The 17,067-nt window shown below is 43.0% G+C and overlaps 1 protein-coding gene across 11 annotated transcripts in view; it reads right to left on the bottom strand.

Annotated features, from left to right (window-relative positions):
- RAPGEF2 (Rap guanine nucleotide exchange factor 2) overlaps positions 1-17,067 on the bottom strand; it is a 292,184-nt gene that overhangs the window by 66,088 nt on the left and 209,029 nt on the right. The window contains exon 1 of one of the 11 annotated variants that reach the window (XM_083172665.1): positions 15,015-15,171. The exons of 8 other annotated variants lie outside the window; for them this stretch is intronic. Coding sequence is in view for 2 of the 3 variants with exons in the window: in XM_083172645.1 (XP_083028771.1) it covers positions 13,745-13,804 (60 nt within the window). In the remaining variant the exon portion in view is untranslated. Of the gene's footprint in view, positions 1-13,744; positions 14,386-14,745; positions 14,977-15,014; positions 15,172-17,067 lie in introns of those variants that run through there. 2 more of the 11 variants (XM_083172656.1, XM_083172645.1) reach the window with 2 other exon arrangements.

Raw genomic sequence — 17,067 nt, 5'->3', positions numbered from 1 at the left:
CAATTCTTTTTGTGCCTCGCACAGGATTTTTGCGGTATCCTGAATGTGACGCAGGCTGTCCCCTATCTGGGCCACAGTCATGTCACCCAACAACCCTTCCTGAATCTGGGTTGACCAGGTATGAATTGCCTTGGCCATCCAGCAGCTGGCTAAAACTGGACGCTGGGATGCCCCACTGGCCGTATATATGGACTTGAGGGTAGCTTCCAGCCTTCTGTCCGCCCCGTCCTTAAGGGTGGATACCCCTGGGACTGGTAACAACACCTTTTTAGAGAGGCGGGAAACAGAGGAGTCCACTACCGGTGGCTCCTCCCATTTCTTTCTGCCCACAGGTTCAAAGGGATATGCATTTGTGAACCTTTTTGAAAGAGTAAACCTCTTATCAGGGTTTTGCCATGCAGCCCTGAAAGCAGTTTCTAACTCTGCCTGCTCAGGGAAGTACACTGGCTGTTTCTTCTGAGTCATGAAGAAAGGATCTCCTTCTGTGGATGCCTCTACTGGGAGATCTAAAACATCCCTAATGGCCCTGATAAGGGGCTCGGGACCATGCACTGCCGCCTCAGGAGCTGGTTCCTGCAGACCCTGCTCCTCACCCTCCTCCAATATGTCCTCATCGTCCTCATCTGTGTCAGGATGCATAGCAGTAGCCTGCCTCTTTTGAGGCTGTGCGGGAGGAGGAGGTACATTTTGGGTATGAAGAATATCCACCCTGGCAGCTAACATGGACAATTCCCTCTGAACCCTCTGCGTTTGCTGAGTGTTAGTGGAAAGCTGTGAAGCCACAGAATCCAACAAGGTTTTTATGTTGGAGGCCCACGCAGGCTCCTGCTCGTTTGCCTGCGACTGCCCCGCAAGCTGTGGGGGAACCCCACTGATCTGGGTGTCAGCACTACTGGGCTGTGGTGACATACAAGCCTCACAAGTAACCTGGGACTGTGACTTGGGCACAAACTTGGTGCTACACACCATGCAAGTGAACTTTTTCACCATGATGAGATAATACTACAATGTCTGTAGTAACAAACACAACCCCCACGCAGTCACACACGTGCACACACTGCTGGATGTGTTTCCTCTGAGTGAAAACAGACTATGTGCTTGCTTTACCGTGTCTGTAACTAATCAGTGGGGAAAAAACAGAGCAATTGGGGAGCCAAGTGCACCCTTAACCTGAACTCACAGATCTGGGTGAGCTGGTAACGCTAAACACAGTGATATAACAACACAGTGTCTGAGTAAGCTAGATAGCGCAGCAGCGCTAGATCGCTATAAAAAACCTGCTGTCTCTGCCGTGCTGCAAGTACCCGGATCCACCACGCCAGTGAGGAGCCCTGTAATGGAGTCTGGCAGCGTGTGAAGAAGCAGGAAGTGACAGCGCGCGCCCAGCAGAGCTTGGTCCCGCTCTGAGTGAAGCCCCGCCCCCTTACACGGAGCTGGCGCTTACATGTATTTATACTGACATTATCAAAGGTGTAAAATATATATCATACATTATACCCTGAGGGGTGTCCCTGGTGGTCCAGCGGCAGCACCCCTATGCCAGTTTTCAGACGCGGTGTTCACGCGGTCCCTGCTGGAGAGCCGCCATTACTAGCCGTCGTCTAGCCGCACCAGCAATGGCTGCGGGGACCCCTTGTGGGACCCCCAGCCTGTACTCACCACCGATGTCTTCAGACCTGTCAGGGGTGTGCGGCGGCTAGGGGACTTGCTCGCTACAGCGCAATGCTGTGCGGTGACAAGTCCCACGCAGGACTGGATTGTCCTGTAGCAGGGTCAGCTCTGCACCTGAAGAGGCCGGGGACTGACCCTTCCCCTGACACCCACGAAGCAGGACAGCTGTGTGGTCACTACAGCGCCCCAAAATAACAAACTTGAAAATAAATGTAGAAAAAACTCTGGAGCATCCAGAAGCACTGCCTCTCCTGAGGCACATTTTTCAAAACTGACTAGTGGAGGGAGATTGAGGGGAGGAGCCAGTGCACCCACACTGAAAGTTCTTTTATGTGCCTGTCTCTCCTGCGGAGGTCTCAATCCCCATAGTAGTGAAGCCCAGTATCCCATTGGACGGTAGAGAAATAGGAGACACATACTGGATAGTTCATTTTGGATTGTTATATGTAATTCTGGAACAACGTGGCTGAGTTTCATAGAGGAATAAGCCTAGCGGGTATTCATAGCTTTAGCATTTGTGTATTCTTAATTTGTAGAAAATTAATGGTCATGGTTAAAGCTTTACCTACTTATGCACAATGTTTTCATTTCAGTGCCAAGAGGTTTGAATAAAAAGGAGTTGGAATTAATTTGGATAATGCCTTATAATTAATACAGTCTTAGATCTTTGGAGGACTTTATCCCTTTTGTGAGAAAATTCATAACAAATGCAAAGCATGTCATGTTATTTAATAGTTTCATAAATATGAAAAGGGATCTCAGAACTAAGAGGAAAAGAGTAATACTTTACTTCCTTTAAATGATGTATGTATGTATGTATGTATGTATGTATGTATGTATGTATGTATGTATGTATGGGGTGTACATTTAAAGTAGTCTTATGCGGGGCTTCCCTAATACAGTCCTCGGGGCATGCTGCATGTTTTCCATATCTCCTTGCTGGAGCACAAGTATATTTGTTAATTTTAAGAGATCCAATGTTGGTTCTAATTGTTTTACTTGTGATTCTGTCAGGAGACTTGGGAAACATGCACAGTTTAGTGCGCCTTGAGGAATGAATTTGGAAAGCAGGTGGTCCGATATACCAGTTTGCAATTTTAAATGGAAACTACATGTTACGAGGGTTATGAACACCTAAAGGGAAATTCAACGGGCACCTGATGGAGCTATGCAACTGTTAGCCCAATCTGGAGTGTATGCCGCGGGAGGCAATAATTTCTGACACCAAAAATTTGATTTATTATATTTGCTAACAAAAAAAAAAAAAATCTAAGACAAAAGGTCACTAGCTTTCATCACAGGAAATGTTTTACTTGGTATGGAAAAGCCCACCAAAGACATGCTTGAAAGCAGTTTTCAGAAAATGTAGTTGTGGCCACCCATGGGGTTAGCGTACCCGACCTCCATGTACGGATACAGTACGCACTATAGTTTCTCAGTTAGTGGTCTATAACGTGGAATAAATGTGCTGATGTGGTAACAGTCATTCCCAAGAATAATATCTAACTATCATAGTTGACTAATAAATTAAAATCATGAAGAAACAGAAAATGAGGGGGGGGGGGGGGGGGGGGGGGGGGGGGAATCAGAAAAAAATGATACACTAAACATAAGGCTAAATTATATTAGCACAAAGCTCCTTTTACGTCAAGTTACTATGGCTATATGCCACAATTAAAGTACAATTGGCTGCACCCAAAAAGCAGTGTTCCGAGGAAAGATCAGGGCCACAATTTTAGCTGCTGTTGCTGGAAATGAAAGATCTTTGCAACACTATTTGTGACAAACATCCAATAAACAGACATTTAAAACCTATTCAAGTCAAGTACAGGCCAACTGAAGATGGAAAAGGCCATTATCATACTGCAAATAGGTGCTATATTTTGACAACCCCCCCCCAGCAATCTGTGCGCCAAGTCATGGACTGCAGCGTGGGCTTGTGAAATAAAGGCAAAACAAAAAAATACAAATGGTTGAGAAAAACTGCTCTATTTGCCAGCTTTTCTTATTTACAATAATAATCAAAATATTAGCTTGCTCCCACTCAATGTTCCCACGTATTATAGTCAGATAGAATCACATTTTCTGTATTTCTTGCTTCGCATATCTCCTATAACTACAAATGAGAAGTTCATAGAAGGTTACTTAATGGGGGGGAAAAAATAGGACACGGTAAGGTGTACTGGCCCACTGGTCAATAGAGATCAATAAAGGCAAAGGTTATTTCAATCCTGTTATAAAGCATTTTTAAGTTACTCAGAAGTGTCTCGGAAGACCGCAATAATCACCATGTTGAAGACAGAGCCTTCTGTGCACCCTTGGTAGTAAGAGGCATGCTGTCCATAAACCCTTGGTCAATATTAAATTGGCAATCCTTATTTTACTTTAGTCTTCTTCGATTACGCAGTTGCCTAAATGCTCATCATCAATAGACCGCTTGGTATGTGCAGGAATTAGTAACATACTTTGTGCCTTTGTATTACCGGGAATCAAGCATTACAATGTTTTATGTTCCACCTGGATCCCAAATAATCATAAAAACAAGCATATCAACATTTTTTATTATGCAGTGCAAGAAGTCTACATGCGGTCCCATGTCTTTATTAGAAAAAAGGTTGTCGTATGTTACAATGGTGTGTGTGTGTGTCAAATAAATAAAAAAATGTATACATCCCATGAGATAACACATCGGAGAGGTGGGAGCGTACATCAAGTCTTTCAGATTTTTATTAGCTCAAATAAATAAATAAGCAACAAAGACAAATCTCTGACTAAAATATTCCTAAACGTGCATTTCTCACAGGTCTACTGGGGCTAAGCTGCCAGTTTTCACTGAACACCATGCGATCTGTACAGGATTTATAGCTCTCACATGGTCCCTCAAGAATCCTTTTCAAATGAGACAGGCAAATCGCTTTGGAATCACTAGTACTAAATAAACCTAGGGAAAACTGTTAGTCAATAATAAATCATTCGGACATTAGCATACATCTGTATAATGACAAAATATACAGTCTACCTATATCTCTCATGTACTCACAGGCATAGAAAAAGTAATTTATGGGAGATCTGTTGAATCCTAACTCATTGCTTGGCACAATGTCTATAAATATAAAACAACCTGTATAGTTCCTGTCCCTCAAACCAGGGTGGAACATATCCAAACACTTACAATATTTACATTTGTTGCATTGAACCATTAATGTGCTTTACAACATCTGACGCTTGTGTAAGATCTATAATTGACAATAATAGCAGAAAGTGAAACAGATATTAATTACCATATGGAAGCAACAGAATTTCACAGAAAAACAAAAATCTTATAATAAAAATTATGTAAAGGTAAAATCAGAAGAAAATCTAACCCCCCATGTCCACATTATAGCCGGGCCCTGTACACACCCCACACGTCCACATTATAGCTGGGCCCTGTACACACCCCACACGTCCACATTATAGCCGGGCCCTGTACACACCCCACACGTCCACATTATAGCTGGGCCCTGTACACACCCCACACGTCCACATTATAGCTGGGCCCTGTACACAGCTCACATTATAGCTGGGCCCTGTACACACCCCACACGTCCACATTATAGCTGGGCCCTGTACACACCCCACACGTCCACATTATAGCTGGGCCCTGTACACAGCCCACACGTCCACATTATAGCTGGGCCCTGTACACACCCCACACGTCCACATTATAGCTGGGCCCTGTACACACCCCACACGTCCACATTATAGCTGGGCCCTGTACACAGCCCACACGTCCACATTATAGCTGGGCCCTGTACACACCCCACACGTCCACATTATAGCTGGGCCCTGTACACAGCTCACATTATAGCTGGGCCCTGTACACACCCCACACGTCCACATTATAGCTGGGCCCTGTACACACCCCACACGTCCACATTATAGCTGGGCCCTGTACACAGCCCACACGTCCACATTATAGCTGGGCCCTGTACACAGCCCACATGTCCACATTTTAGCTGGGCCCTGTACACAGCTCACATTATAGCTGGGCCCTGTACACAGCCCACACGTCCACATTATAGGTGGGCCCTGTACACAGCCCACACGTCCACATTATAGCTGGGCCCTGTACACAGCCCACATTATAGCTGGGCCCTATACACACACCCTACACGTCCACATTATAGCTGGGCTATATACACATTGATGTTTTAGGGGTTTGCCAAAAGTTGAGCGAATATAAGCAGATGCGATAATGAAAGTTTTCCGGTACTAAATGAGGCTGTTCTGGTGCCCCGAAGTGGAGGGGTACAAACGGAAAAATTAAATGGTTTCTGAACAACCTCTTGCGCACAAATGCCAGTCTATGATTGAGTAATATTACATTGTTTCAATTGCCTTTCAAAAACAAAACCACTGGTATTAGCCATATAAAGTGGCTCAGCCGGACTAAAATCCTGGGCACAACAAGGAAAATGCAGTTTGTCCATCCTTTGCCCTCACTTATCAATCTAGGTGTAGTATGTGAAACAGGTCATCACTATTGTGTAGTGAAGGAGTGATATTACAATAGAAATACTACCGATTTCAATATTGTTTTTATAAGCGGCAGATTGGAGAGTGTGCGCTTCCCTTACTGCTTCCCTCCACTACATGTAGCCACCATATTACATGCAGTACATCATCACTTCATGGTCATGAGGCTCTATCATGCCAGCAAATACATAGGTGTATCTCAATATATGTAAATTAATACTGTTCACAACATTGGAAAAAGAATGAAAGATATATTTAAAAAACTAGTACGCCCGCTCGAAGCAAAAGCTTCGAAATCTAGTCTGCTTAATTCTGCGTTTGTGCATGTGTGAGAAAGAGATGTAGTATCACTCTGTGCCAGACATATAGAGATGGTTGTAATCTCAACTATAACAACTGAATTGCTCTGTTGGGCACCTTTTCATTAGCACCAGCAAATAATTGAGTCTCATCCATACAAGAACAATTTAGTGACAGACAGAACAGAATAAAATGCATCCGAAAAATTGGGACTCGCATTAAATCAACTGCTAGAAACTACTTAGCATTAGGTGTTAAATTATCGCTATGTAATTCTTGTCACTTATTTGTCACCATGACTTTTGAGCTGTTACGAAACTTTAATATGTTGCTTAGCAACGAGAAGAGGATTCTGAATGCAGCTACATAGGAAGCTCTAAAACCATGGCTTAATGCTGCAGAAGAAACAACATAATATCCGTGGCCACCAACTGTTAAGGTGTGTACACACGGCAGGATATGCCATGAGATGCGAGTCCCGATGCGATCAGATCGCGCTGGGACTCGCATCTCACGGCATGCTGGAGGGCACAATTTACACTATATAGTGTAGATCTGCACTATATAGTCTTGCCTGCTCTCTCTATCTGGCTGCCGATTTGCGCTCACACGGGAACCCTAAAAAAGAATGCGATTTGCATGCAATATGGCTTCCGATGTTCCCTATATCGGGAACATCGGAAGCCAAATCTAACCGTCTGTACACACTATTAGAAGAGGAATATTATCTAATAGCATACCACCCCGATAGATAGATAGATATAAATATACATACACACACCCCCATTTCCCTTATTTACAAAAACCTGCTGCATATAATGAATGTTATTAGTCTATCATCCTGTCATTCTCACTCTGGCAACTGAGCTCTTACTGTATAAGTGTGTTGTATTATTATTGCAATCTGTCCCCATGCTGCTTTCCATATTTAGCCATACCACACCCCAAAATCATGGTCCCATTCCCCAATTCTCTTCCATCCCATCTGTTACTTCACTATTTTCTATGTTTCTTTCCTGTGATTCAGAATTGTATATTACACCTCTACAATCCCCACCCACTGTAACCTATGTCGTTACCCAAAGCTTGCTGCCTCACCTAATACTCTCACAGGCAGCATGAACAATCTTTAGTTTTCTGTAGCTTCATTACAGCTTATCAAGGCATTGCCTATTCCACCCAGAGTAACTTATGTGTAGTGAGTCCAAGATGGCTGTCTTGCTTGGGCATGATTAATAATCCTTATGGTATACAATATGTGCAAGATTTTTGGACAGGAGAAAAAGAAACACGTAAATTTTCATCAGTTTTTACGGGCCAATTAGATTCGCCTTTTCATCATGTTATTGGCGATTTTTCGCCTGGCCACGTGTTATGGTGAATTTGCGGTTGTTTTCGTACATTTTTGCGACTGTTTTTTTCCCTTCTCATTTGACCCCAACAAAAATGAAATGTCGTGGGTGAAAACAGACGCAAAAACGGGTGGAAACACCCATGACTGAATACTGATCGGTGAATCATTGCTTTTTTTTCCCCACACCTGGCAAAAAAAAAAAAATGGCAATGATTGAATAGCCCCATTGAAATGCATGACCCAAAACAGGGCCTCAGTTCTGTACAATGTTCATGGATTTCATTTCTGTAAAGTATTCACCCATTTGCTGTATCTCCGTTCACTCAGATGCAGTCAGTAGTCTACAAGGGTCAGACTGATTATCAGCGTTATACCCCTTTTACACCAGAGGTTAGTCCCGGGATATTGCCGCTCCAGTCCGGGGCAGGGCATAGTGTAAACGGAAAAAAAATAACACGGGTACTGTTCCCCGGGAATTGACCCGGCAAATGTTCAGGGTCGGAAACGGGGCTTATCCGGGGCTCAGGGTGGTGTAAATGGTCATTATCCGGGTTATTTGGTGGGTAGAGGGGTGCGAAGAGCTGATTGGTGCTTCTGCGGCTCTGGCAGATGATGTCATCTGCTGGAGACCCGCACAGGGCGCATGTAGCAGCGCAGCAGCAGCGTTACCACGCTCTCTCCTTCGGCACAAATATTGGTGTCGAGATCTAGACCTCTCAGCCAAGAATTGTGCTCTCCTCCTCCAAGTGTGAAGCAAGTAGCACAGGGTGAGAAGCTGCTTCAAACTCTCAATTGCTGAAAAGTACAGCACAAACTGCAACACAGCTACTCCGTCTGCCATCTTTGCTGCAATGCTGGGAGCAGAACCCACTCCCTCCCTTTTCCCTTTCTTGTGACCTCATCTCAAACAGCCCAAAGGTCCATTTTTAATGACACCAGCAAGGAAAGACAGGGCTGATCCGTTTTCAGTGTGAAAGGGCCTTACCCGGGAATAACCCGGATTGAATTGCAGTGTAAATGGGGTCTGAGGCAGGGCATGCCCTGGCAATTTCCCGTGTTCGATTTCCCGGGTCCTACCCGGTATTCTGGTGTAAAAGTGGTATAATTGAAGCTGTTCAATGATTTCCAAGTACATACGCTGTCTTCGATGTCTTGAAGCTGGGCAGTGTATTACCAAACCAGAGCTACACCATAAAGATCATAAGTACACTTAAAGTAAATATGGAAAATGTTGTTTGTTTTTTTAAAGCCTTAATCAGGATAGAACATTTAAAAAAAAATTCCAATCCGCATTGTAAAAACAAAATTTGGAGAATAAAGAACTGTAAATGCATCTAAAATAGGATATCTTCTAAACCTTCACAAAACAAGAAAGGTGCACTTGAGACCACAATTTCTGACAGAATTAGGCCACATACATTCTTATAATGCATTAGCAGCATTTAAACCTAATAAAAATATGTCAAATACAAACATATTTGATAATACAGTACCATGTAGAAGCACACTGTAGGGTTACCAATATGATTAGCCATGTTAAACATTTCACTATGATCAATCTCATTTACAATTGCTGTAACAAAATATATGTTAAAAACATCAGTAGTTAGGAGTTCTAGTGTTCCAGGACAGTAATGGGAACAATATCGCTTCTCAAATGTGGTAGCATTATTGAAGATATATACATGAAATATAGCATTTGACAGATATCGAGTGATATTCAATGCCGCTGCCGAGGAGATTTGTATGGCTCTTTCGAAAATAAGCCATCCTCGCCGTCAAACCCCCCTCGCGGTATTCAATGTAAGGGCTGAACCCTCCCCGTGATAGGTCAGCGAGGATCCCAATAAACTGCGAGGTTCACCGCAAATACAGCAAGTCCGCCGCATTTTGTGGTGAGCCTTACCATTTAAATGGCTACACTTGCCGTTTCCACCTCGCCTCAGGGAGCAGACGAGGGGGCAAACGGCGAGTGAGACAGATTTGTTAAATACACTGACGGCGAGCTATCAGCACTTCTTTGTGTAGATACAGTAGCTCACCATCAGGACATTGAATACCGCTAATTATGTGCAACACACACATAGCAAGTAGGAAAGATACAGTGGACTGAGGGGTCCAAGACAACTTTCTGGCATTGATGATAGGCAATTCATTAGGCACAAGCACTGTGTAATTCTCACCATCCCAAGTACTCCATTTATACTGTTGAGGGAACATAAAGCAAAGTAGAAGACTTCTTAAAATAGAGGATATAATGAGTGTCCAAATCTAGAAAGTTGGTAGAGACTTTCCTAGGTCTGCTCACAGCATATAAAAGCATTAAAGGGGTTAATATTTTTTAAACTTTTGTCTGAATTTGTATTCTTATTTAATAAAATAAAGAAAAAGGTTTGTATGTTTACCCAGTCTGAGTTACTGTATAGAGTAGATAAAGTACAGCACAAAACCTGTCCTCTGATGGAACTATGGGAGGGGGGATTAGAGTCCTTCTAGAAACAGCTCAGAGAGCAGCTATTCCTGCGGTGACAGGACCATACCCTCCATAATTATGGCTAGGCATACGAAGCTACAAAAAGCAAGGAGGCATATCATGTAACCTTGTTATAAAGCAGATCTTATGGTATGGTGTGCGAGCTGTCATCGTTGCACATTTTTCCGTGGCATGCATTGTGGTAGGCAGATCCTGCTTGTACCACCATAGGGCTTCCACGGCTAATTTAATTTTGTGTGTGTGTGTGTGTGTGTGTGTATGTAACAAACTCCCACCAAGGCCATATACTGTATGTGTAGGGATCTTTATGTTCTCTGTGTACTTCTGGGAAATACAATAACTTGTGTGCATGTATACATGTGGAAGAGAAGAGTGACTAAAGTATAATGCAGGGAATGAAATGCTTGGCAAAATATTTTCTATTAAAACACAGCGGAGTGGGTGTGTACTATATACAGAAATAAAATAGCTAGAAACATAGGATTGGCTAGCTTTGGATTATCCCTTAAAATAGCAATCAGTGAATTATGCTAGTGATTCCTAAGTAGGGGAGTATTCCATTATTATCCCTGCACCCATGTGCACTCGCCAGTCATACTTGTTTTTGCCGGTGGGTGCGCCATCATTTCAGCTCGCTACCCCCCAGGGGTGGCAAGCTCAAATACACCAAAAAGATTTTCCCATTTCCCCTATTAGTTTGGTTAGGTTTAGCCACTATGTGCTGCTAAAACCAAATCAAATTATAGTTTGTATTGCACATTTCACCATGCAATCTCACACCACTTTAGACAGGAGATCATGCGAGAATAAACATTTAAATTGAGCCCCTAAAGGGGTGTACACAATGCTGAGCATTTTGAGCAATATTAGATTGCTCAGCAAGATCACTCAGCAATGTGCCAGCAGTACAGTATGTGCTGAGCGATCTGTCAGGGTCAGTGTTCTCCGGTGAGAACAATGGCCCTACCCAGCGATATTATTAGATTTATCCAGCATGATGGATTTTAATCACTGGGCATGCATCGCCATCGCTATGCCTCCAGACATGGAGCGATGTAGGGGCATTTTCTAAGCGATCTAGTGAGCTCCCCATTAACAGTTGAATACCACCCTATAAGCATGGCTTGTGACTGGATACCTGTAAAAAAAATTTTTTTTTAAACTACGTTGTCCTTATTTCTTAGTATAGGGACAAAGTAGTCAATACACGGGCACAAACTGATATGTAGCAATGGCAGAGCATCACGTTTATGCACCATTGTGAAAATTCTGGAAGTGACAAGTTCTAATCGGTTACATATTTATTTATTCAGTTTCTTATATAGCGCACACATATTCTGCAGCACTTTACAGGGAATATATGAACATTCACATCAGTCCCTGCCCCAGTGGAGCTTACAATCTATATTCCCTACCACATATACACGCGTACAGATATTCTAAGGTTAATTTGTTGGGATCCAAGTAGCCTACCAGTATATGTTTGGATTGTGGGAAGAAACCCACACAAGTACAGGGAGAATATACAAACTCTGCACAGTTAGGGCCATGGTGGGAATCAAACCCATGACCTCAGTGCTGTGAGGCAGTAATGCTAACCATTACACAATCTGTACTACCGCATATGTTTACATATGTGTAAATGCTCTTGAACAACATACATGGCATAAGGCAGGAACATGTTTAAATGTTTTTGTTTTTTTCCCTTGGTACCAGAGTTTGAGAAATTCAATTAAGTCTCATAACCATGTAAAAATTGCTAACAAGTGCATTGTGAACATACATTTCAGATGTTTAAATAGGAACTGAGTCAAGTCACAAAATCCATTGCACTCCCTGATCAGGAGAAATCAGATGCAGGCCTCAAAAATAATGAGTACTTCGTAAAGGTGCCCATACACGGTACAATAATTGGATGCATTTTGGACTACATCGCATCGCCTGTGATTGGCGTGCGATGCGATCCGAAGCTAGTATGTGCAGCACATACTTTTTGAACTATGGGGTGTGCGCGGGAGCATGCATCGCGCCTGCAAAATGCACTATGTATGGGCACCTTTAGTCTTTTGGTAACCAGTCAATTAATGTGCTAGTACTTTGACCCTAGGTGAAATCATACCCAATCCAATGATATTATATGGTCAGGAAAAGATCCAGATAAAACTGGTACAAGCTATAATATTTAATGCCATATGTGTAGATCAACAGCAGATGGAAGACGACTTATTGCCCACCCTTGATTCTAAGGCAACTCTATGGGCTTCACCAAAATAACAACTGAACAGACTGAGCTCTATTCATTACCTTAATAAATAAATCACAAATTCATGTGAATGAAAAAAAGTTAAAAACTCAAACATGAGACCAGTGTGTAAAGTACAGTCAAGCCTTTAAAGTTCAGAATCAGACATTCAACTAATGCCAGCGCTTCGAATCAAACAGTATTTATCGGTCTCCACTATCTGTACACTGTATGATACCAAGATCCACCATGCGTACTACATTCCTCGTGAAGTTCAGTTTGCATACCAAAATATACCAAAAAATCACAAGCGAGGGTAGTACTAGACATTACGCACAGTCCATTGCCAAGAGGCTTGCTGCCTTTAGACCAATGAGTTTAGACTTCTTTTAGCTCATAAGGAGTTTTGATGTTCTGCCTATGTACGTGTTTCAAACCAACACAGGGATTACTGCGTGACAAAAGTGGAGCTGACTCATGGGATCAATTATAATGCAGGAGAACAATCTAATTAACCCCTATGTTGCCAAGAGCTATGGCTGATTTAATCAGTGATCACACACTATTGCATGTAATATAGTTAGCACTGCAGAGGATAAACGCTGGCAGATGTATCATCTAAGCAGGCTGGGAATTAAAAGGTTAAATGAAGCAGAATTAAATATAATGTTGGTGCTAGGAGAGGGAAGCGATGCCTGCTGTAAGGTAGCATATCTGCACAATTTTATTTTCATCACCATAGAAACCTACAATTATCACCCTTGGTGGAAGCACAATGCTTTTCATTAAAAAACTTCAATGCATGACAAACTACCAGCGTGCAACTTTCCAAATCTATACGTACACAATCTATACGGTCATACAAACTTAAATGTCCATACATTATATACACACATGTGCAGGAACCATTTCTATAACATAACACTAGATATCCATGGATAAAACATGAAGTAAGTAGGAGGCTCTCAATCAACACGTACCAGCTGCCGTCAATCCAAATTTGCAAAACACAGTGCCATAAATTAAAAAGATACACACACCATATACACAAGAATGAAATAGAATTCCAAGGATGACTTTCCTGCCATACTAAATGCAAAAACAAATGGCATGTTTATATTGTTTTATATTGGAAACGTAACATGCAAAAACTCAAAATACTCACATAGTGTTTTTCCTGCTGGCCCATAATTCCATGGCTAGATGAGAACGCAAGAGGTTTCATAATGAGGTAACACAAGCTGGGATCAATTTAAACATCGTGTACACATTTCTGAAGGACAGCAAAAATCACATCCACAGACATGCAGGAGGAAACATGGCAAAACAACAATCTTAAGAACATCCGAGGGCGATAGAGAGAGACTGTATTGGGTAGCGGTTGGATATCTCTGAGCTCCGAATGCAATGAAGCAGTCCTCACAACAGCATCTGTCTCCATGTTTTACAATGCTGGGAGCCCCAGCATCTCTGCATGCAAAGTGACTAATGAAATCTTATCCATCCAGCATTCTCTCAGAGAAGCAAGACCATAGCCGAAACTGAAGAATAGGAGGAAAAGAGGAGGAGGAGAAGGGTGGAGGAGTGGAAGTGGCGGGGGTGAGGGGTGAAGAAAAAAAAAAAAAACATAAAATGGCTGACCGCCCACAGAGTCCTTTCCAAAAAGGCTTAATATTGTATTGGATTAGTCAGAATAGAAGCCAGCCCTCGGTGAGCAGCCAAGCACTGCAAATACAGTGCTCCTGCTTCATTTGCAATTGCAGGTTTACAAATACTGGCTCTCAGTCTGAAATGCAGAGACATAAAAATCGTGTGGTAGCAGCCAGTGCATGTATGTGTGTATGTATGGGAGGGGGGGCCAAAGCAGAGGGTGCTTTAGAACACCTCCTCCCTGGATGCTAACGATGCGGTCTGATCGGTGACCAGTGGTCTCTGCTACGCTCAACTAACCAAGTTTGCACAATTAATCATAGCAGTGTGACACTCATCAACGGTTCATCTTATGATGACCATGCCTCTCCCATCCAACAAGCACATACATAACGAAACGCAATGAATCGGTAGCATTAAGAGAACGCAAACACACACACACAAATATAAAAAACCCTCTTCTGATACCCAGAGTCAGAATGTAATACGCTAATATAATGACATTATTGTGCTTACTTTAGAAGACCATGGCTGCAGGCAGTTGGCATAGCAACGCACAAGGAAAGCCATTTCCTGGGTAGCGAGAAGGCTTCCTTTTCTAAATAAGAAATAAATTCCTCTTAGGAAGGATCGGCATTGCTGCTTCCTGCCGAAAAAAAACAAGTGACTGCAGTGTGTTCTCCTAACCTGCACAGGCACAGAATGTGCAGGGCTAGTGATGTAACAGTAAGCAGAGTTCTCCCCTTAGTGTCTTCTCTCCTCATATTCTGAAATATTCAACTCACATGAAAGGCGCATTCCTCCAGGATCGCCCCCTCACGTTCTTAACTCTTTCAGTCGTTTAATGTAGTAAAAAAGGGACAATTCAGATAGTCAGTGGCATCCTCAGGTCGACGTTACAGCAGCTTTTAGAGGGAGGGATTCAGCTGAATACAGGATGCTAAAATCAGTCCAATGAAGTATTAAGCAGAACCAAGGGACAAATCACCCAAAAAGGTGCTCCCAGATAATAACCCCCCCCCCCCCCCCTCCTCCTCAAAGAAAAAAACCCTGTCACACCCATACTCTGACACTGCATTGGCACAGTCTAGAAAGTCCCATCCGTTGCATCCTGCAATAATTATGGCTGCAGTGAAAAGGTTAAAAGGCTCTTACCTTGCTTACCTCACCTCTGAGTCACTCCCTCTGGCCGGCAAAATAAAGACCTCTATTAAATATGCAGCAGGATCATGGCTGCACAGCAGACTGGTATCTTATTCACGCTGCCAATGGCAGCATATGGGTAAATGGTAAAGGAGACTAGCAAAGCAATGTAACAATTTTTTTCCATGCTTATAGAGCAAAACAGGGGCCTCTCTTGTTAATTAGGATTATGCTACCAAGCGTGAAAGCATAGTACCACTGCTTTTAATGTCCCTCCACCTACACCCTTGTAATCCAAGAGTTTTTATGGGCTCTGGAGATGCCCCATAAAACTAGCACACTAATAGGACACTAAATGAGCAGCACTTACTAGCTGTTAATTTTTAAGGTGTGGAATAGGGACAAACCACATTTATATGTTAACATGTAGGTCTTAGAGGACGTCCAGTTTGAAAAAGTACAAGCAACATAATATATAAGAAATCACAGTACAACTGCAAAGTTTGTGACGCTTGAACAATTTCCAGGCACTGAACTCTGGGGGTGGCGGTGGGGGTGGGATACATATTCTAAAATAGCTGAGAGCCGAGTTTGCACAACCCTGCGATCAGATAGTCGCCGCACAGAGAGATAACCTGCCCTGTGCAAGTGTGCGAATGACCGAGATTCATATTCTAAAATCGCTGAGGGACGATTTTGCTAATCGGCCAATTCTCTATGCACATTTTACATCTGCCCCCCCTGCAGTACACATGGTTTTGTCCATCTAAGAAGGATTTTGTCAGAAAGAGTGAACTAGAATAAGGCCCATAGGCACTATACAGAATAATCATTGTTAGTCTTTGATAATCTCCCCACCATTCTGTACTGTAGTTCTCTTCTCTAAATAAGACCTAGCGTGTGGCTCATCATGTGCAACAAGTGGGCCATACACCCACACACATAATTCACTGCATGTGACATCATTGTTAAGCAAGAAAATCCCTTCAAGCTGACCATCCCAGCACCCACCCATCTATATAACAGACCTACATTGTAACAAGGTACATGACAGAGTGATATGGAAACAATACCTTTTTATTATAACTTGACAAACATAGCTGCATATAGTTTGCACACATCACTCCAGAGCACTAAAGCAACTTGCGGCACTCCAGCTGTTGTGGGACTACCAAAGCTAACACTCTTAAGAATCTCAGCATCTGCCACAAGTGGACCTAGATAGCAGCTATGTGTCATTAGCTTCTGCCCAATGATCAGGAACAGTAATGCTGACTACTTCATATGTCCTATAGAGCACCTGCAGTGGTATACTATTCATACTGAACATATTGTGGATTTGTAGGGTGGTACTCTTTACTTAGTTGGGCGCCCGTCGCGGGCATCGCGGGTACATTTATGTCTGGCCGCGACGCGACCGACGCGATGCCCGCGATTTCCCATTGAAACCCATGTTAAACATGGAAATCGTGTCGGTCGCGTCGCGGCCGGCCATAAATGTACCCGCGATGCCCGCGACGCGATGCTCCCGATTTGCCATAGGAATCAATGTTAAAAGGCCCGATGGACCCGATTTTACTGTTAAATGGCTCAATGGACCCGATTTGGCCATAGGAATCAATGTTAAATGGGCCACAGAGCCCATTAACCCTTAAATGTCCCCCCAAATTTTTAACGCCACCCCCCGATCCACGC

The sequence above is a fragment of the Crinia signifera genome, chromosome 1 (genome assembly GCF_055691185.1).
Source record: "Crinia signifera chromosome 1, ASM5569118v1, whole genome shotgun sequence".
NCBI classification, from domain to species: domain Eukaryota; kingdom Metazoa; phylum Chordata; class Amphibia; order Anura; family Myobatrachidae; genus Crinia; species Crinia signifera.
The sequence above is the reverse complement of the archived record's forward strand: the minus strand, read 5'-3'. Positions and strand labels throughout refer to the sequence as shown.